General features: G+C 47.5%; 1 protein-coding gene across 2 annotated transcripts in view; it reads right to left on the bottom strand.

Moving 5' to 3' along the window:
* The window catches only part of NDST1 (N-deacetylase and N-sulfotransferase 1), a 74,008-nt gene that overhangs the window by 14,551 nt on the left and 36,669 nt on the right, over nt 1-22,788 (bottom strand). For both annotated transcript variants that reach the window (XM_061189857.1, XM_061189858.1), the window contains exons 3-12: nt 22,166-22,660; nt 19,206-19,293; nt 12,062-12,216; nt 11,226-11,411; nt 9,446-9,574; nt 7,646-7,828; nt 6,621-6,717; nt 5,268-5,391; nt 3,189-3,363; nt 346-516 (exon numbers count right to left, since the gene is read on the bottom strand). In XM_061189857.1, coding sequence (XP_061045840.1) covers nt 346-516; nt 3,189-3,363; nt 5,268-5,391; nt 6,621-6,717; nt 7,646-7,828; nt 9,446-9,574; nt 11,226-11,411; nt 12,062-12,216; nt 19,206-19,293; nt 22,166-22,660 — 1,803 coding nt within the window. The remainder of the gene's footprint in view (nt 1-345; nt 517-3,188; nt 3,364-5,267; nt 5,392-6,620; nt 6,718-7,645; nt 7,829-9,445; nt 9,575-11,225; nt 11,412-12,061; nt 12,217-19,205; nt 19,294-22,165; nt 22,661-22,788) is intronic.

Genomic DNA, 22,788 nt, shown 5'->3' with positions numbered 1-22,788 from the left:
CTGCCTAAATCCTCCAAGGGTTTCCTTAAAATGCCTCAGCAATCTGGCCCCATCTACCTCTGCAACCAGGCTCTCCCTCCGTCACACACGCCTGTCTCCCTCACTCCCAGGGGCCTATCCCAGAACTTTCTGGGTCCCCTTAGGGATACAGAGCCTGTTGTGATGGGACAAGGGCTTGGGATAAACAAGCCTTGTCCTTGAAACCTTTGAAGACCCCAAAGATCTAACTCTCCAATGACACCATGTCTGGCCCTGTAACTGGTAAAAGAGATTTTGAGGCTCTCTGCTAACCACCCAGAGCCAGGGCTGTGATTGCCCTCCCGAGGGTCAGGGACAGGCAGCTACCTGGTTGGCGTGAAAGGCGCTGAGCCAGCGCTCGATGTGGGTGGCATACCAGCCGGGGACCAGGCAGCGGTTCTGGAGGGCACGCAGTTTCAAGGATGCATCAGGCGCAGCTGTGATCACCTCGTGGAATGTGTACTTCAGGGCCACCGGGTCATCATGGGCTCGCTGGTGCTGCAGACAAGGGGAGAGAGAGGGTCAGCATGTCACGTGGAGGGACCAAAGTAAGAGGCTTTTGTGGGACAGAAACCAGGAGGCAGCCAGAAGACCCTGAGCTGGAACCAGGAGCCCTGGGTTCAAGTTCTGGTTCTATCTGTCATTACCCTTTGACTTCAGGGAAGTCATAGCCCCTCGGAGCCCTAGTTTCCCCATCTTTGCGAGATGGGAGTTGGACTAGATCAGAGCTTCCAAATGTTGGTCGCTTCACACCATCTATGCAATTTCTGCCATATCCACAAACCACCTGTACGTGCCAAGTCAACCTAAGTTTCTTTACATTGAATCATCTTTCTTATTCACGTAAATGTATTTCAAAATAAAACTCAATACTGCCTCCATAAATAGAAAACTAGAATCAGTTGTCATATATAAAGGTAATCATTCATAAATACAATAAAAATAAAGCAATGTTCTCAAACACCAGGCAGATACAAATGTCTGCTACTGGCCCTGATACAGTCAGGAGGGTGGGGTTCCTGTGATGGGATTGGTGCCCTTGTAAGAAGAGGCACCAGAGTTCGCTTGCTTGCTCTGCCATGTGAGGACACAGTGAGGAGGTGGCTGTCTAAAAGCCAGGAAGAGAGCTCTCACCAGGAACCAAACCGACAGTCACCTTGATCTTGGACTTAGACTTCTAGGCTCCAGAACTGTGAGAAAAAGGTTCTGTTGTTTAAGCCACCCAATCTATAATATTTTGCTATGGCAGCCCAAGCAGTCTAAGACAGGAGGATTGGGGAAGAATTGGAAAGGGGAAAACACCAGGTTTGAACCACCTAAAATAATGCCACGGGCAGTCAGCATCTGCAGAATTCCCAAGTCCAGAGATCAGGAACCTGTCCACCAGGGGTAACCCTCACGAGCCCCTACACCTCCACTGAAGACCACACAGAGCTCGGGTGGGGGAGGTGCAATAATGGTGCATAACAGCTCCTCCTCCTGACCTTCCCTCTGAGGCAGGCCACTGTCCTTCCTCTCCCTCCAGCACCTTCCTGGATCCTCCTGGTAGGAATTAGTCCCCCTTCTCCTTATCCCGCCTCGACCATGGACAGAAGAAAGAACAGGGTCTTAGACCTGGAGGAGCTGGGTTCAAAATGGCAGCACATGAACTTGAGCTAGTCACCCGGCTTGCTGAACCTTGGTCTTCTCATCTGTGAGAGGGAACACGCACAAAGCCCTCTGCCCTCTAGAAACTGCCGTGACGCTCCAATGAGGTGAAGATGTAGAGCAGGAGCATTAGAACAGAATGGGGATGGACTTCAGCCAGGGCCGCTTTCCCTCTACAGCCTTCTCCTTCCTCTTTCCTTCCCCCATAAAAGCAGACAGCCAATCTCTGCTCATTGCCAGGAGGTGGGGAGCACTCGGCAGAGCAGAAAAGAGAAGTGGCCTTTGTTCCCCCAAAGACAAAGCCCAGAGGGAAGGAGAATATTGGGATACAGACAGAAAGTCCTAGAGAAGCAAGTAGAAGAGAGAGATTGCCCACCAGATGAGGAGGGTCCCCAGGCTTGGGGAGTGAGAGGAGAGAGAGAGGTCTGTGGGAACAGGGAGCAAAGAAGGTCTGCACCTGCCTCCTGCCAGCCTGTGGCCACAATGAGGCCCCAGACACGAGGCTCAGAGGGTGGCCAGAGGGGCCTTCCTGGACCGGCTCTAGACGAGGAAGCCCCACACCCTGGCACTGTGGCATAATCCTAGGAAGACTGGTAGGCAGGGAAGGAAACCCCAAAAGGCCAGAGCCTAAGCTTTCCTGTAAGCCCAGTGGAATGATGTTCAGAAAAAATTAAGTCAGGTCATTGAAATTAAAGAAAATTCTAGTTCTTACATAGTCAAGTAGGAACTAGGAGTCACACTCTAGCACAAACCGCAGTCCACGTAACTTCCTTACCTGATCGGGCATTTGCATTCTCCACTAAGAATGGCAGGTCCTGTGTCTTGTTCTTCTCTGATTTCCCACCCCCCTCCCACCCCGTGCCCAGCAAGGAGGCCACAGTTAGTATGAGCCCAGATCACTGTTCACCAAATCTAGGCTTCATCAAGATGGAACCAGCCTCCACCTCTTGTTGGTGTCAGAGTCAGAGGCAGGTCCCCAGATGAAGCTGGGAGGGTGAGCAGGTAACTCGGCTGGGATTCAACATGGATTTCTGCCTGGCTTCTCCTCCGGGCTAGAAGCGCAGTGGAGGCGGGACCGTTCTTACCCACCACAGCATTCCAGGAGCCTACTGAGGGCTGGCACAAAGGAGGCGCATAATAAATATTTGCTGAGGGACTTCCCTGGTGGCCCAGGGGTTAAGAATCCGCCTGCCAATGCAGGGGACATGGGTTCGAGCCCTAGTCCGGGAAGATCCCACATGCCGTGGAGCAACTAAGCCCATGCGCCACAACTACTGAGCCTGTGCTCTAGAGCCCACAAGCCACAACTACTGAAGCCCATGCGCCTAGAGCCCGTGCTCCGCAACAAGAGAAGCCACTGCAATGAGAAGCCCGTGCACCACAACGAAGACCCAACACAGCCAAAAATAAATAAATAAAATAAATTTAAATAAATAAATAAACATTTGCTGGTATTTATTGGTGGCTGAGTGGTAGACAGAGCCCATACCCCCACCCAGGGCCCCACCCCCACCCCGGCTCACCTGGTACCAGGAATAGGCTCGGTCTGCTGGGTTGATGAGGATGGTCAAGACCTTGGCCTTGGGTAACAGGGCAGCCGCCCGCCGGGGAGCCACTTCCGAATCAAAGTAGTTGGCGCTTTTCTCAAAGTAGAAGTCAGAGGTGGTGTTGGAGGGGATAGGGAAGAACTCCATGTACCTGCAGGAAGCCCAGAGAGGAGGGCTCGCAGGCAAGACCCAGGATGAAGGGGCCTGAGGGACGCAGCTGGGAGGGCTGCAGTGGCTGGGGGTGGAACTTGAGAAAGCAAGCAGGCACATGGCTCTCAGTCAAACAAGGACTCACTTCTGGCAGGGGTCCTAGACGGAGTGGCCACTTGGCAGTCTCCCTTTTATGAATTCATTCCTTTTTCGGGGAGACTCTGGGGTCAGGAGGATGTGAAGACTTGTGGGTGTGGTATGGGTGGCAGGGTATGGGAAGGGGGCTGCATCTTTCCATCCTAAATGGGATGGTCCCAGAGTGAAACTGGCAGGGCCCTAACTCTCACTGCCGCTAGGGGGCAAGCGGGGATGCCTCTGACCCAGGAACGCCAGCACTGAGGGGAGGGATGCCTTCTGCTGCCTCCAGACTGACCTCTGATGGTGCTTTCTAAGCTGCTACTGTGGACCAGGAGACAAGGCGGGGACGGGGTTCACCTCCTGCCACCCATACCCCCTCCCCGGCCTCATGCGGGTGAACCTGATAGCTTCCCAGATGAACCTCCCACGTCCCACCCAGAGTGACTGTCCACACCAGCCCTGTGAGACCACCTGTAGGTTGAGGGCCCCTCAGAAAACTAAGTGAACACTCCAGACCCTCCCAGGAGCACCTACTAAGGCAAAATAGAGGTACAACTTCAGGGGTTTGTGGGAACCAAAACCCACAAAGCCTACCCTAGTTAAGGGTGTGGGATCCCTACTCTATCCTGTGAGACAGGGTTTCTCTTAGGTGGTCCCAGGGACCCCTTTATCAGAAATCAGAATCACCTGGGGGCTTGTGAGATTTCTGCACCCCTACAAACAAAATCAAAATCTTGAGAATGGAGCCGAGAAACTGCTAGCTCTCTCACATTTCTGAATTTTCTTCACAAAATAGCATTTTTACGTCCACAATCCATCGTTTGTTATATCTAAATGGAGAAAGCTCTGAGAAAGAAGCTTTTCTCCTAAGTTTGTAGCAAAGACATTTGGCAGCAAAACCTGACTTATGAATCTTACTTGGCATAAATATTCACATACTTTGCTACAGATATATTAATGTATTTGCTAATGGGCACTGCCCCAGACCTTGGTGAAGGTGCTGTTAAATATATTGTGTCTCTCTAAATCCGGAAAGAGATGACTTTCAATAATGCATCTGGCTACAGTGGGTTTTAGATAAGAGACTGTGGCAATATTGGAGCAAGAAATAGACAGGTAGATTGACAGATGATTGGCTGATTGAAAGATAGACAGGTAGAAAGAGACTGATGGAAATACACACAGAAAAATACCACAACACAAACAGAAGAACGCCCATGATATCTCTACTCAGGTAAACCACTGACATAAAAATAATAAACAAGAGTAATACATGTGTTACAACCGCTGGTGAGAATCTGCAATTTCAACCACCTCCCCAGGAGACTCCCTGAAGGCTAGCAAGCCACCTCTGAAGGGCTCACAAGAACACCTCCTGCTCCACAGTCAGCCATCCACAGTGGGAAGGGCCAGCCTTCGGGTCAGAACCCTTGGATTTTAGCCCCAGCTCTCGGGAACTCGGGCATGTCCCTCTTCTCTGGGACTCAGGGTGCTTCTGTGCAGGCAAGGGAGGGGCTGGACTCTGATTTCTAGTATTCTCTGAGCCCAGGCAATAATGTAAAGGGGCAAAGGGCTTCCTCATCAACTATCCCATCTGTGACCAGGCTCCAGCATCATAACTCATGGGTCACCGTGTTTTGTCCCTGTTTACAGGAACTAGCTGTGTGTAAGCGAGCTCCAGCTGCTTCCTGCTATGGCCACAGCAGACCTCCTCCTGGTCAGACTCCATGGTGACCATCCCATCCCGCTGTTGACAGGCCCACTCACCAGTCGATGCCTTTGTGATAGTTGTGGCCGTTAAAAAACTGGATCTCCTCAAAGGTCTCGGAGCTGGGGTAGTTGCTGCTGAGGTCGGGGTGCATGCCCAGGAACAGGTAGAGGGCCGTGGTGCCTGTGGGGAGGGAAGGTAGGTGAGACCTGGGCCCAGCACCCCAACACAAAGACAGAGTCTGAAATTCTGGGTTCTGGTCCTGGCTCTCCATTACTCACTGGGAGATACTGGAAAAGTCCCTTCCCTTCTCTGGGTTTAGTTTCCTCATCTCTACCATGAAGGAATCATACTAAACTCAGGATGGGCAAATACATGGCTTGCATGTGGGCATGCCAACTCCTGCATCCACTGCAGACATCACTAATCCATCACGGCATTCTTCATCACTAAACAAAGACTTGGCCTCAGAATCCTCTCACCACTGTACTCCAGCAGTCATGTCCACTTGATTACTGTCTCCTCATAATCCAGGAATTATAGACGGTTTCTGCTGGTCCCTTCTGGCTCTGGACCTCTGTGCTCTATGGCACTTGGGATGAACTCAAGGACAAGGGAGTTCCAGACTCTGCAGTGTGCTGATGTGAAATTCTTGAAGGGCTAAGAAATCTGGCTCAGATGCCTCCTCTTTGGGTACCCTTCCTTCACTCATACTCCCTCCCCTAATTGACAGTACAGGACCGACCCCCTCCTTTAGAGAGTTCATTCCTTTCCTACGTGTGAGTCTACAGTTAATATGCTATAATGAGAGGTTCCAGAAGAGAAGGAGACTACAGAGTTTGGTGATCAAGAGTATAAGTTTTGGGGTCACAGAGACCAGGGTTCCAGACCTGGATCTGCCATTTCCTAACTAAATGTGTTAGGGAAAGTCACTTAACTTCTCTGAGCCTTGAGTGTTTTGTCTGTAACATGGGAGTACCCATCCATGCCGTATAGTGCGCATGGTAAATACTTAGCAACCATCTCTCCACTGCTCCCTCCTGCACCTCTGGCAGACATGAATAATTGATCACAGTCTTCTTTGCTCTGAACCAGTTTTGCCTGGCACTGCTCCAACTTGCAGAGTAGCTGATCTGGGCTTCTCTGATTTGACTCTGAGACTCCCAGCAGGACACAGGGAGAGCTCCCTGAGGCTGTGGTTCAGGACAGATAGGAGAATCCAATGCCCAACCTCTATCCTCTTCCCACCTCCACACTGATGGGCAATTCATGTTCACCCCAGCTTCACTCTCACTTCCTGGGAAAGAGGGGGCAGATTACTGGGGAGTGGGACTAGGGCATGGTGGCCCCCAGAATTCTGTGGCTGAGAGAGCAGGCACTGGGGGAGGCTGGTCAAGAGTGGAGAGACCTGCCTGTTTTCTGGGGGCCAATGATGAGGAGCTTTGGGAAGCGGTCACATGTCTTCTCCTTGGACCAGATGTCTTTATGGCGTTTGTCTTCACAGGGATCCTAAAACAACAGGGGAAGAGATGTCAGGGGTGCCCAAGAATGGACACTGGACTCCCACTGCACATGGATATGTGGCTCTCACAGCCCTGAATGACAAGTGTAACTGCATGTGCCCTTGTCACATCCCCATCTTGGGACACTGAATGGCTGGCAGGCAGCGACCATTTCTAGTCAGTCTCACGCTCCCAGACATAGCCTAGTAAAATGCTCAGCACAGCACTTGGCTCATGAGCTCCTACTGTTGAATTTAAAAGTTCAGCAAGAGGTCAGCAAACTTTCTCTATAAAGTTTAGTAAATCTTTTGAAATGTTTAGTAAATATTGTATTTTAGGCTTGGGTACTATCCGGTCTGTTGCAACTACTCAACTCTGCTGTTGTAGCTTGAAAGCAGCCACAGATGGTATGTACAAGAATGAGTGTGGCCATGTTCCAATAAAACTTTATTTACAGAAACAGACTGCAGGCCGGACTGGTTCACAGGCCATGGTTTGTGGACCCCTGAGACCATCAATTCCAGCTTCTGCTTCCAGTTTTTGACACGCCCTGGGGCAACTTCCCCAAGAACTGTCCCCCAAGCCCTGTGATCAGTCCCCTTTCCCACGCTCAGAGCCTGCTGGAGTGAGAAGGTCCATGCCAGGCAGGGCAGCTGCTTTCCACACTTGTTTACACTGTGTTCACCTACAGTTCTGTGGTGCTGTTTTTCAGAGGCTGTGAGTATGCATGCACATAGGTCTGCGTGGGAGGTCTAGTGTGCACAAGAGCAAGCAAGCATGCCCATGCTGGTGAGCAAGTGTGCACCTGAGTTTACACTTGAGAGAGCATGAGGGCCTGAGGACTGAGTCCCTGAGACCATACCTGGGGTGCATGCCCATGGGTGGTAGGCCTTCCATCCCTGCAATGAGGCACCCAGGCCACCCATCCCACCCACCTGCCAGAGCGGGTCCTTCTCCTCAGAGAAGATCTGGAAGTACTTCTGGGCCAGCTGCACTGGGGGCAGTGTCTGCAGCCGGAGGTTGGTCCAAGAGTGCAGGAAACGCACCAGGTGCTTAAAGGTGTACAGGCCCAGGCGGTCGTTCCCGTAGTTGGACAGGTGCGTCATGAAGATGCTGATCTGCTCCGGGGAGGGAAGATGCGAGGTGGGGCCAGTTAGCCTCTGAGCCCCTTTCACTACCTTCACCCCCACTTCTGACCCTCTGGTCTTGCTTGAGCTTGTAGGGCCGCTCAATGACCAGTCCAAGGTTCACCGGGGCCGTCAATAAACTCACCGTGTGACCTTGGGCTAGGTACAGCCAGGTGAATCTGGTCTGACTGACACCTGAAAGGGGAAGCTGACCTCCTGTGCAGTCATATGGGTGCTCTTTTGTACTTTTTTGGCAGGAGGCTGAGGGGGTGCGTGGAAGATAAGGGGTACACGGTTACCCCATAAAACTGATAACACCACCACTTGATATCTATCTAATATTATTAAAGCATGGATGATTATTTCCACTTTACAGATAAGGAGAGACCCAGAAAGTTCAGCTGAACTTTCAGCTGAACTATATATATAGTGCATTTTAAACTATCTATCTATCTATCTATCTATCTATGTAGATATATAGTTTAATATATAGCTTAAGAGATTCATTTTACTATGTATATTAATATACAATATTTATATATTTATATACACACACAAAGACTGGAAAAAGAACACAGACAAAAATGCCAACACTACTGGACTTCCCTGGTGGTGCAGACTAATAAGAACCTGCTGTATAAAAAAATAAAATTTAAAACTTTAAAAAAAAAATAACAAGTTAAAAAAAAAAAAAAAAAAGAATCCGCCTGCCAATGCAGGGGACATGGGTTCGAGCCCTGGTCCGGGAAAATCCCACATGCCGTGGAGCAACTAAGCCCATGCGCCACAACTACTGAGCCCGTGTGCTGCAACTACTGAAGCCTGTGTGCCTAGAGCCCATGCTCCGCAACAAGAGAAGCCACCGCGATGAGAAGCCCGCGCACCGCAACAAAGAGTAGCCCCCGCTCACCGCAACCAGAGAAAACCCGTGCATAACAACGAAGACCCAACGTAGCCAAAAATAAATAGATAAATAAATAAATAAATAAATTTATTTTTAAAAAAAAAAGTGCCAACACTATTGTATGGAAGTGCAAGATTATAAAAGGAAAAATAAGACTGCTCAGGGGCTTCCCTGGTGGCGCAGTGGTTGAGAGTCTGCCTGCCAATGCAGGGGACACGGGTTCGAGCCCTGGTCTGGGAAGATCCCACATGCCGCGGAGCAACTGGGCCCGTGAGCCACAACTACTGAGCCTGCGCGTCTGGAGCCTGTGCTCCGCAACAAAAGAGGTCGCTATAGTGAGAGGCCCGTGCACCGCGATGAAGAGTGGCCCCCGCTTGCCACAACTAGAGAAAGCCCTCGCACAGAAACGAAGACCCAATACAGCCATAAATAAATAAATAAATAAATAAATAAATGAATGAATGAATGAATGAATGAATGAAAGAAAGTCTTTCTTAAAAAAAAAAAAAAAAGACTGCTCAGATTCTCTACCAAGGTCATGCAGCGGAGCGGGGACACAGCCCGGGCTAGAGTGCGGGTTTCCCAACTCCTGGCCGCATACTTGCTCCTGCCCCTCCCCCCAGGCCTGGGAAGGCCTGCCTCGGCTGCAGACGACTGTCCGGCAGCCCCTCCTCACCGCCAGCCAAGGGCTGTGGAGCACTCACAGGGTTGAGGAGCACTGTGAGGAAGAGCTCGCCCCCGTTGATGATCTTGTCCAGCTCACTGGAGCCGCCTGGGTACTCGTTATAGAAGATCGTGTGTGTGAAGAGGCCGCAGGTCTGCCGCGGGAGGACCTGAGGATGGGGCGGGAGAGAGGAGCTATGGCTTCTCCAGGCACAGATGGTGACGAGCAGGGTCACCAGAAAGGTGATCTCAGAAAGGCAGCCTCTTGTGTGACCACACAGCCCCCCAACCCTTGGGGGTCTTCTCCACCAAAGACCTGCAGCCTGTGACACTCCCCCAAGTGAGCCCACGGGCCCTTGCCATTTTACATATGTACACACTTTTCATCTTTCTCTCTACAAAATGAGCAGACTCCAAAGTAACAGGGACAGGCAAGTGAGAATGTTTCTGGAAACTTGGACTGTGTGCCCAGCGAGGGTCCCCGCCCCTCTCTAGAGCAGCTCTCCCAGGCACACTCTGTGACTTCTCTCCTGGCTTTAGAACCTGCCTCGTAGCACTCTTGGTTGTACACTGGTTTAGCTGTTTAGTATGCGATCCAGGAGGGCAGAGAACTCACCCGTCTCGTCACCGCCTCATCCCCAGAGTCAGTAGGAACGCCTGGGAGGTCAGTGGATAGATGGATGCAGGCGTGAATCTGGCCTTCCCATAGCTGCCCATCTGGACTGATGAGAAACGTCTAGCCACTCCAGTGGCTGAGGCCAAAAACCTGGAGTCATCCTTGTCTTACCTCTCTCTCCCATACTCTATATCCAACTCATCAGCAATGCCTGTTGGCTCTAACTTCTAAATATGTCCAGAATGTGATCACGTCCCAGCATTGCACCCTGGTCCAAGCCACTATGCCTCAACGGGAAGACTGCAGCAGCCTCCTAACTGGTCTCCCTGCTCCCCACTTGGCCCCCTACAGGCTTTGCAACTCATAGCAGCCAGAATGATGGAAATCCTCTTAAAATATGAGTTAGATCATAAAAGCACTCCATTCAAAACCCTCCCATCACAGACTAAAAGCTAAAGTCCATCCAGTGGCCTTATGTCGCCCTGCATGATCTGGTCCATCAATCACCCCTCTGACCTCATCTCCTACCACCTCCTCCCAACTTGCTCCCTTCCAGCCATACTTGTCTCTTAGTTGGTCCTCAAAACCACGCAGCACAAGCCTGCCTCAGGGCCTTTGCACTTGTTTTCTCTGCCACGCATGCTCTTCCTCATGTAGCAGCATGGCTCATTCCCAGGAAGGCTCTCCCTAACTATCCTGTTTAAGCTTCTCCTCTCCTCAGCACCCCGTCTCCATTCCCTGCTTGATTTTTCTCCACAGCACTTATGCCATCTGACCATTGTATACTTTACACAGTTATGAATGCACTGTCTCCTGCCACTAGAATGTCAGGTCTACAAAGGTGAGGACTTTTGTTGATTTTGTGCACTTCAGTATTGCCAGATTTTGTGCACTTCAGTATTCTGTAGAAAAGGGACACACACACATTTTACATAAGCCAACAAATGGATGAGACAGAGGCCTATCCCAGGGCCTCCCTAGAGGCCCCTTAAAGAATGCTCATCTCCTGATCCCCTGTCACAAAAGCATAGGAGTAGCTCATGAAAGAGGCAGACTGGCAGTCCTCCTTCCCTGGGATAGAGAGCCTCAGGTGACAGAGGGGACAGTAGAAAGTGGCCTGAAACCCCTAACCAGCTCCCCAGACTCATGCTTCTTCCCAGGATAGCATGTGCATACCCGCCTCCCAGGCTCTGGGCCGCACTCACCATGATGCCGTTGTGGATGAAGCCGCGGCGGTAGCGGGCTGGCTTCAGGTGGGGGTACTCCTCCGTGCTAGTCACGCGGATGTTCCACACCTGCTTCCAGGCCTCGTACAGCTGCACGTGCACAGGGTACACGCCCGAGTGGTGGGGCGCCACTGCATACCCCATGTCTGTGGGAATGCCGTGCTCCTAGGGAGAGGAGGGCCAGGGCAGGGTGAGCACAGGATTTCTTCCCCTCTGGGCTTTATCTCCCCTTTGCAGAGAAAAATCAGAGGCTAGAATGGCAGAGCAGTGGGTCTGAGCCCTTGAGGTGCAGATGGGGAAGCTGAGGCTCAGGGCCCAGAGTCTTGGAAAGAGGCACCAGCCGAGCCGGGACTCCAATTTGGCCCAGCGTTCACTTCCTCCAGCACCAGGAGTGAGGAACAAGGACGGGTGCTGTTCCTGCCTCTCTTGGCCTCTGACTGGCTGGTGGCTCAGGCTGAGCCAGCAAGCAGGCCTCATCCCCTCCTTGCTGGGCATCTCCTCCAGCCTTCTGGGGTACCCACTCTAGCCTGAAGATGAGAGCTTGGGCTCAGGAAGCAAACAGGCCTGGGTTTAAGTCCTGCACGGACCTCTTATTAGCTGGTGTGGCCTCCCAGAGCTCCAGTTTCTTGTTTAAAATGAGGCTATTGAGATACCGGCCTCTTGGGATCCCTGTGAGGCTTCAGTGAGACAGCAGCTATAAAGATGTTAATAAAAAGCTGTCAGACGAACTGCAAAAGCAGCACAAGGCCAGTAGTTCTGACCCCCAGCCCAGCCCCAAGCCCTCCCGGCTCTGCCCTGTAGGGAATCTTACTCACGACAGCGAACTTCTTGTTCAGGGCCATCTGCTCAGCCAGTACGGACTGGTTGTGGAAAAGGTGGGGCTGCATGTGGCTCCACATGTGGGGGAACCACCAAAACTCCTTCACGTACGACAGCAGCAGGTCGTCCCCCGCGTCCTCAGCATCGGTACCTACAGCCCGAGCACAGGCAGCTCAGCCCGGCCCACCTGCCACGAGGCCCGGGGATGGGTGTGCACGGCCACAGCCCACCTGAGAGCTGCTTAGAGTAGTTCCGTGAGCTACAGTGTGGGGCAGATAGAGCCCCAGTCCAGGGCCCTGGATTCGAGTATGGCCTTGACTCAGTGGGTGACTTTGGCCAAGTACTCCCCATCTCTGGCCCTTGGGGCCTGTCTATGCAATATGCAGTTCAGAGGCAATGATTCTAATGGTTTCTTCTAGCTCTGACTTGCCTGCTCTGATCCTATTCCTATTTTTCTACTGGGTCATTTGTCTTTTACTTATTGACTTGTAGATGCTCTTTGTATATGTACAAGATGTTTAACCCTGTCTTGTGTATATCACTACAACTACATCTGATATACTAAGGGTTAGGAATATAAAAATACACACAGACAACCAAGTGTTGCTCTTATTTGGCTTTGGAGCTATGCTGCAGACTTTCCTCCCAGAACTTCAGACTAATAGGGTTTGCCTAGAATTCAAGAGAGGCTGTCCTCACTGTGGCCCACGCAAAAGGCAGCTCGAGGGAATGCTCACTACAGATGACTACTCAGAGGCTGTTCCCTCCTGCCCAGTCCCAAGGGGCAGCTTGTGAGGACCTTGGGAAAGCCCCCAAGAGGAGGGCAAGTATGAACCAGGTAACCCTGAGCCTTCAACCTCAACCCTTAAGACTCAAAAATAAAAAATAAACTCATTCCAGATGAAGGAACAAGATAAAAACCCACAAGAACAATTAAATGAAATGGAGACAGGCAACCTACCTGAAGAAGAATTTAGAGTAATGATAGTAAAGATGATCCAAGATCTTGGAAAAAGAATAGAAGCACAGATTGTGAAGATACAAGAGATGTTTAACAAAGAGCTAGTGATTTAAAGAACAAACAGAGATGAAAAATACAATAACTGGAATGAAAAATACACTAGAAGGAATCAACAGCAGAATAATTGAGGCAGAAGAATGAATAAGTGAGCTGGAAGACAGAATGGTGGAAATCACTGCCACAGAACAGAATAAAGAAAAAAGAATGAAAAGAAATGAGGACAGTCTCAGAGACCTCTGGAACAACATTAAATGCACCAACATTTGCATTATAGGGGTCCCAGAAGGAGAAGAGAGAGAGAAAGGGCATGAGAAAATATATGAAGATATTATAGCAGAAAACTTCCCTAACAGCAGAAGGAAACAGTCACTCAAGTCCAGGAAATGTGGAGAGTCCAATACAAGATAAACCCAAGGAGGAACATGCCGAGACACATACTAATCAAACTGACAAAAATTAAAGACAAAGAAAAAATATTAAAAGCAACAAGGGAAAAGCAACAAATAACATACAAGGGAATCCCCAAAAGGTTATCAGCTGATTTTTCAGCAGAAACTCTGCAAGCCAGAAGGGAGTGGCACGATGTATTTAAAGTGATAAAAGGGAAAAAGCTACAACCAAGAATACCCAGCAAGGATCTCATTCAGATTTGATGGAGAAATCAAAGATTTACAGACAAGTAAAAGCGAAGAGAATTCAGCACCACCAAACCAGCCTTAGAACAAATCCTAAAGGAACTTCTCTAGGCAGAAAAGAAAAGGCCACAACTAGAATCAAGAGAATTACAAATAGGAAAGCTCACCAGTAAAGGCAACATAAAGTAAAGGTAGGAAATCATCCACACACAAATATGATATCAAAACCAGCAATCGTGAGGAGAGTACAAATGCAGGATATTGCAAATGCATTGGAAATTAAGAGACCAGCAACTTAAAACAATCTTGTACATACATAGACTGCTATATCAAAACCTCATGGGAACTGCAAACCAAAAGTCTACGATAGACACACACACAAAAAAGAAAAAGCAATCCAAACACAATACTAAAGACAGACATCAAATCACAAGAGAAGAGAACAAAAGAGGAAGGGAAGAAAAAAGACCTCCAAGTCCAAAACAATTAACAAAGTGGCAATAGGAACATACATTTCAATAATTACCTTAAATTAAATGGATTAAATGCTTCAACCAAAAGACATGGGCTCGCTGAATGGATACAAAAACAAGACCCATATATATGTTGTCTACAAGAGACCCACTTCAGACACAGGGACACAGATAGACTGAAAGTGAGGGGACAGAAAAAGATATTCCATGCAAATGGAAATCAAAAGAAAGCTGGAGTAGCAATATTCCATATCAAACAAAATAGACTTTAAAATAAAGACTGTTACAAGAGACAAGGAAGGACACTACATAATGATCAAGGGATCAATCCAAGAAGAAGATATAACAATTGTAAATATATATGCACTCGACATAGGAGCACCTCAATATATAAGGCAAATGCTAACAGCCATAAAAGGGGAAATGAACAGTAACACAATAATAGTAGGGGACTTTAACACCCCACTAACACCAATGGACAGATCATCCAGACAGAAAATCTACAAGGAAACACAAGCCTTAGACCAGATGAACTTAACTGATATTTATAGGACATTGCATCTGAAAGCAGCAGAATACACTTTCTTCTCAAGTGCACATGGAACATTCTCCAGGATAGATCACATCTTGGGCCACAAATCAAGCCTTGGTAAATTTAAGAAAATTGAAATCATATCAAGCATCTTTTCTGACCACAGTGCTATGAGATTAGAAATTAATAACAGGAAAAAAAACTTTAAAAAACACAGACACATGGAGCCTAAACAATATGTTACTAAACAACCAACGGATCACTGCAGAAGTCAAAGAGGAAATCAAAAAATACCTAGAGACAAGTGACAATGAAAATACAACAGTCCAAAACCTATGGGATGCAGCAAAAGCTGTTCTAAGAGGGACGTTTACAGCAATACAATCTTACCTCAGGAAACAAGAAAAATCTCTGAATAAAGGTTATTCAGAGATTAATAGGCTAATAAACAACCTAACCTTACACCTAAAGCAACTAGAGAACGAACAAAGAAAACCCAAAGTTAGTAGAAGAAAAGAAACCATAAAGATCAGAGCAGAAATAAATGAAATAGAGACAAAGAAAACAATAGAAAAGATCGATGAAACTAAAAGCTGGTTCTTTAAAAAGATAAAATTGATAAACCTTTTGCCATACTCATCAGGAAAAAAAGGGAGAGAATTCAAATCAATAAAATTAGAAATGAAAAAGGAGAAGTTACACTGGACACCACAGAAATACAAAGGATCATAAGACAACGCTACAGGCAACTATGGGCCAATAAAATGGACAACCTAGAAGAAATGGACAAATTCTTAAAAAGCTACAATTTTCCAAGACTGAACCAGGAAGAAATAGAAAATATGAACATACCAATCACAAGTACTGAAATTGAAACAGTGATTAAAAAACTCCCAACCAAAGTCCATGACCAGATGGCTTCACAGGTGAATTCTATCAAACATTTAGAGAAGAGTTAACACCTATCCTTCTGAAACTCTTCCAAAAAATTATAGAGGAAGGAATACTCCCAAGCCTGATACCATCACCCTGATACCAACACCTGACAAAGATACCACAAAAAAGAAAATTAAAGGCCAATATCACTGATGAACATAGATGCAAAAATACTCAACAGAATACTAGCAAATCGAATCCAGCAACAGATTAAAAGGATCACACACCATGATCAAGTAGGATTTATCCCAGGGATGCAAGGATTCTTCAGTATCTGCAAATCAATCAATGTGATACACCACATTAATAAACTGAAGAATAAAAATCATACGATCATCTCAATAGATGCAGAAAAAGCTTTTGATAAAATTCAACACCTATTTATGATAAAAACTCTCAAGAAAGTAGGCATAGAGGGAACTTACCCCAACATAATAAAGGCCATATATGACAAACCCACAGCTAACATCATTCTCAATGGTGAAAAGCTGAAAGCATTCCCTGTAAGATCAGGAACAAGGCAAGGATGTCCACTGTCACGACTTTTATTCAACATGGTTTTCGAAGTCCTAGCTACGGCAATCAGAGAAGAAAAAGAAATAAAAGGAATCCAAATTGGAAAAGAAGAAGTAAACCTGTCACTGTTTGAAGATGACATTATACTATACATAGAAAATCCTAAAGATGCTACAAGAAAACTACTAGAGCTCATCAATGAATTCGGTAAAGTTGCAGGATACAAAATTAATACAGAGAAATCTCTTACATTACTACACACTAACAACAAAAGATGAGAAAGAGAAATTAATGGGACTTCCCTGGCAGTCCAGTGGTTAAGACTCCATGCTTCCAATGCAGGGGGCGCGGGTTCGATCCCTGGTCGGGGAACTAAGATCCCACATGCCGCGTGGCGCGGCCAAAAAGAAAAAAGAAAAGAAAGAGATATTAAGGAAACAATCCCATTTACCGTCACATCAAAAAGAATAAAATACCTAGGAATAAAAGTACCTAAGGAGGCAAAAGACCTGTACTCTGAAAACTATAAGACGCTGATGAAAGAAATTGAAAATGACACAAACAGATGGAAAGATATACCATGTTCTTGGATTGGAAGAATCAATATTGTCAAAATGACCATACTACCCAAGGCAATCTACAGATTCAATGCAATCCCTATCAAACTACCAATGGCATTTTTCACAGAACTAGAACAAAAATTTTTTTACTTTGTATGGGAACACAGAAGACCCTAAATAGCCAAAGCAATCCTCAGAAAGAAAAACGGAGCTGCAGGCATCAAGCTCCCTGACTTCAGGCTATACTACAAAGCTACAGTAATCCAAACAGTATGCTACTGGTGCAAAAACAGAAATATAGATAAATGGAACAGGACAGAAAGCCCAGAAGTAAACCCATGCACCTATGGTCAATTAATCTATGACAAAAGAGACAAGAATATACAATGGAGAAAAGACAATCTCTTCAATAAGTGGTGCTGGGAAAACTGGACAGCTACATGTAAAAGAATGAAATTAGAACATTCCTTAATACCATACACAAAAATAAACTCAAAATAGATCAAATAATGTAAGGCCAGACACTAGAACTCTTAGAGGAAAACATAGGCAGAACACTCTTTGACATAAATCACAGCAATATCTTTTTTGATCCACCTCCTAGAGTAATGAAAATAAAAACAAAAATAAACAAATGTGACCTAATTAAACTCAAAAGCTCTGCATAGCAAAACAAACCATAAACAAAATGAAAAGACAACCTACAGAATGGGAGAAAATATTTGCAAAGGAAGTGACTGACAAGGGATTAATCTCCAAAATATACAAAACAGCTCAGGCAGCTCTATGTCAAAAAAACAGACCACTCAATCAAAAAATGGGCAGAAGATTTAAATAGACATTTTTCCAAGGAAGATATACAGAAGGCCAAAAAGCACTTGAAAAGATGCTCAACATCACTAATTAGTAGAGAAATGCAAATCAAAACTACAATGAGGTATCACCTCACACTGGTCAGAATGGCTATGATCAAAAAGTCTACAAACAGGGACTTCCCTGGGGGTCCAGTGGTTAAGACTCCGTGCTTCCAATGCAGGGGATGTGGATTCAATCTCTGATCAGGGAACTAAGATCCCACATGTTGCGCAGTGCAACCAAAAGAAAGTCTACAAATAATAAATGCTGGAGAGGGTGGAGAGAAAAGGGAACCCTCCTATACTGTTGGTGGGAATGTAAATTGGTACAACCACTATGGAAAACAGTATGGAGGTTCCTTAAAAAACTAAAGATAGAACTACCATATGATCCAGCAATCCCAGTCCTGGGCATATATCCAGAGAAAACCATAATTGAAAAGATACATGCACCCCAATGTTCACTGCAGCACTATTTACAATAGCCAAGACATGGAAGCCACCTAAATGTCCATCAACAGACAAATGGATAAAAAAGATGTGGTACATATAGACAATGGAATATTACACAGCCATAAAAAAGAATGAAATAATGCCATTTTGCAGCAACATGGATGGACCTAGAGATTATCATACTAAGTAAGCCAGACAGAGAAAGGCAAATATCGTATCACTCATATGTGGAAGCTAATTTTTTAAAAAATGATACAAATGAACTTATTTACAAAACAGAAACAGACTTACAGATAACAAAAATGGTTGCCTAACTTATGGTTACCTCAGGGGAAACATGGTGGGGAGGGATAAATCAGGAGCTTGGGATTAACATACACTACCATGTATAAAATAGATAACCAACAAGGACCTACTGAATAGCACAGGGAACACTACTCAATAGTCTGTGATGGGGGAATTCCCTGGTGGTGCAGTGTTTAGGACTCCACACTTTCACTGCTGAGGGCCTGGGTTCAATCCCTGGTCAGGGAACTAAGATCCCACAAGCCAGGCAGCACAGCCAAAAAAAAAAAAAAAAAAAAAATTCTGTGATAACCTATGTGAGGAAAGAATCTAAAAAAGAATAAATATATGTATAACTGAATGACTCTGCTGTACACCTGGAACTAACACAACATTGTAAATTAACTATACTCCAATAAAATTAAAAAAAAAAGAAAAGAAAAACTCATGACAGTGCTCATCTCTGGGGTGGGTACAATTATAGGGCATTTTCATTTTCTCTGCTATAAATTTCTGTAAAATTCTTAAAATTCAACCAATTCCTTTCTAAGGCAGAAGTAGTACAAAGAATATTAAAAGGTGGTGGTGAGAGGGAGACAAGAGGGAGAAGATGCCCACCCCCTGAACAGCAGAGCCTGAGGCCCGGGGACAGATGAGTGGGGGCCATCGTGTGTCACTGCTGTCTCCAAATGCCCTCTGCCTGGGGCTGCGACTGCTCTGTGGGCTGTCTGGCTCTGGGAGAGGCCACAGAGGTCAAATGTGGCCCTAAGTGGGCCCATCCGCCCACCTGCTGACCCCATGGCATAGCGCTCCGAGGGTCTGGATGTTGAGGGCCCCTGGAAGTTGCTAGTGGGGGCAGAGCCAGGCCCACTTACCTGTGTGGAAGAATTTCCCTGAGTAGCCCAGGTTGAAAGTGAAGTTTGGGATGTGTGTCCGTAGTTCGTTCTGCGTATCAAATAGGGCCTAGGATAGGCAGAGTGGGGAGAAAGGGGTGAGGGGAAGCCAGAAGTTCCCCGCTCCTCCCATAAGGGTCCAGAAGGGTCCTGCTCCTGCAGAACCAACTACAAAGTTTGCAGGGCCCATAGAAAAATGAAAGTAGGGACCCTTGCTGAAAGATTGTTAAAAATGTCAAGAAGGAAATAGCAGAGCATTATCTTGAATGGGCCCCTTCCAAGCATGGGGCCCTGTGTGACTATACAGGTCCCATACCCATGAAGCCAGCCCTGTGCTGCCACCTCCACCAGGCCTCTGGCAAGACAAGACATAGACTCTAGCCTGGTTCTGCCATGCCCTTGAGAAAGCTTTGCAACTTCTCCAGGCCCCAGTTCCCCAGGTGTGAAATAGGGATAATAATAGCTCCCTCATGGGGCTCTTGGGAGGATTAAGTGAGATACTGCAAGTAAAACAGCCTGGCATTTTGGTTAAGTGATGAAAAATGGTGCCATTATCATGTCTGTGGTCACTGCCACTGTGAGCCTCATGTCTTCATCTGTCAAACGTGGGGGATTTCACCTCATTGGTGACTGCAAGGCTGATGTCAAAGGACCACGACTTTTCCAGAGACGTACTGTGTGCCCAGCAATGCAATGTTTCCATGCACAGCGTACCCAGTGCTTTGCAAGTCAATGAAGGGATGCTGACACTTGTGAAACAAACATACAGTTGTCCTCTGGAGTCAGGACTCAAAAAAATCCCTACCAGGTATGATGCACAAGGCTGCTAGGAAACCTGTAAGAAGAGCCCGCTATCAGAACACTTTGCAAACAAAAAGTCCTGGCACTCCTTGGGGCCACCACCGGCATCTTACCAAGGCCATGCACTACCTGATGGACATCCATGCTCTAGCTGTGTGGCCTTGGGCCAGTTACTTCACCTCTCTGAGTCTTAGTGTCCACCTCTGTAAAATGGGATTTAAAACAATACCCACCTCACAGAGCTGCTGTGAGGATCAGATGATGCAACGCACAGAAAGGGCTGAGCACAGAGCCTGGCGCTCGCCAAGCCTTGAATAAGCACTGCTGTTGGTATCATTTAAGTTGCACTGTACAGCCCGTACTGTACAAGTTAATGAGGCAACATTCATGTCTCTGCAAGAAAAGCTCAGTTGTAGCCAGTCCTTGGGATTAAAGAAAAAAAAAACAAAACTGTCCTTTCTGACTCAAAAGGATGTTTAAGGCAAATGGGACCTGGCTGGCGTAGAGCTCTGCAGTCTTCACTGAGCTGAGTACACTGAAGAGGGCATCTCTTTTGGTATTCTTAAGGCTCCAAACTGCTAGCATTCTTCTCATTCCAATAATGGGGAAAATAAGAACGAAGAAGGGCAAGCCCAGGGTTCACAGGAGACACAGTGAGCCTGGCAGCCTGATTTCCTCATGGGGTCGACCCTGGACCAGTCTCAAGGACTCATCCTGGACAGAAAGCAAAGACCTAGGTTACAGCAGGAGAGAGCAAGGTTGGGCCACCCGAAGAACGTCCTAAGGAGAAAACAGAGTAATCTACTTTGCTAGAGGTGGGTCATGGCATTGCATGAAGCCTCAGAGCTGGAAGGCTCAACAGGAGTCGTCTCAGAACTTTCTTTCAATAGCGGAGCCCTTGAGGAAGTGAAATCTCAGGAGCAAACACACTGGGTAACGCAGATCAAAGCAACACTGCTCTGTCCCAGAGGTAGAGCCGGGAGGGCTCAGAGCCTGGCATCTGTACATGTCCCCTCACCCCAGCCATCCAGGCCCTTCCCATCCACCCCATCTTGTCATTTCACCACTGAGGCTCAGACAGGGGAAGGGACTTGCCCAAGTCACCCAGTCAGTTAGGGGCAGATTGGGACTGGAACCCAGGTCTTGACTCCCCAGACAGTGCCTGCTCCTCAGCAGCATCTGCTCTGCCCTTCTCCTCTGGAGGTGTAAGGAGGAGCAGAGAGTTCACTCTAGACCAAGGCAGGAGGACAATGTACCCCGCCCCCTGCCCCAGCCCAGGGCCTTCCTTCCAGGACCCACGGCCAATCCCAACACAGCATCCACACGGAGGAAAGCATTCCTCTTAATTAAGTCTCTTTTTCAATCCTCCTCCTAACGTCAAAAAGAAGTCTTGGTTTGGTGCTAATACGTTTCTAACTCTCACTAATCTCGTGTAAGAGAGGACAGGCCAGCAGTAGGCAGCAGTACTTCGCTAGAATTTAATCCCCTGTTTCGTTTTCATTGGATCTATTGTTATGGTTGCCCTCTATGTATGGCAACTGATACTGATTTCCCCATTTACACTAGTGATGTTGTTCCTTTTGCATACAACTCTGAGTAAAATAGTGAGTAGATGAAAATGGTCTTAATTTGCAGGCTTCTCTTTTATAGTGATACATGTGTAAACTTTCATGGTTTGCAAAATGCTTTCACATACAGTTAGTTTAGTTTGGTAAACATTTTTTGAATTAAACACATGCCTTTCACTATCTATATAGACCGCAGTTAAAGTATGCTTTGTATATGATTCAAACTCTAATTCTTGTTTTATGAGTTTTGTAGGAGCTTTGGTACTGACATAAACATTTTTGAGAGTTAAAAATCATGTCTGGATTAAGAGGTAGGTACTCTCTGCACAGCTACCATCTCTCTCTCCATAGTTATATTCTTGAGCTCCATACAACCAGATGCAAAATTCCTGTATATTCAATACTTCAAATAATTTTAAATGGCACTTGCTTCTAATAAGACAATAAAACCAAGTGGCCAAGGGAGGGGGACTGACAGCACAGGGGAGGTGCAGACAGCAAAGTCACGATGGGGACAGTAAGGTCTGAAGGTGGCGAGGCCCACCCTACGTGGTCTGGCGCCCCCAGCCGTACCTTCACGTCCTCCACCTTCATGCGCGTGCCCTCCTTGCCCACAAAGATGTCGTCAATGTCCACCAGGATGTAGCGGTCCAGAGGCAGCGAGAGGCGCTTGCCTGTGAGGAAGGCCACGGCGTCGATGAAGACGAGCTTGTGCAGCCAGAAGTTGAGGTTGTTGCCGAACAGCACGCGCTGGATTCCGTCGTGGAGGCCCAGGTCCTGGACCACAGTGGCATGCAGCGCGGCGTGAAGGCCGGCATCCGCGCCCAGGTGCGGGATGGACTCGGATGACCGCGTCTTGGCCAGCAGCACAGGCTCGTAGGTGGAGTGGTTCGACTGGAATACGGTCCAGTCCTCGCCGGGCAGCACGCCCTTCTCCACCTCGCTGGGCCGGGTCACGTACAGCAGCGGGGACTTGGGGTTGATGCTGCAGTCCTTCAGGCCCAGGTTGGAGTGCAGGAACAGGGGGAAACCTTTGAGCTGCGCGCTCAGCAGGCTGTTCTCATTGGCCTGCAGCCGGGTGGGGTGGGGCAGGGGGAAGAGAGCCATCAGAACCACAGCCCCAAGGGACTACGGAGTATCAGTTGGGGACTCATAACAGTCATGTCAACAGTACTCACTAACATTCACAGAGGGCG

The sequence above is a fragment of the Eubalaena glacialis genome, chromosome 4 (genome assembly GCF_028564815.1).
Source record: "Eubalaena glacialis isolate mEubGla1 chromosome 4, mEubGla1.1.hap2.+ XY, whole genome shotgun sequence".
NCBI classification, from domain to species: domain Eukaryota; kingdom Metazoa; phylum Chordata; class Mammalia; order Artiodactyla; family Balaenidae; genus Eubalaena; species Eubalaena glacialis.
The sequence above is the reverse complement of the archived record's forward strand: the minus strand, read 5'-3'. Positions and strand labels throughout refer to the sequence as shown.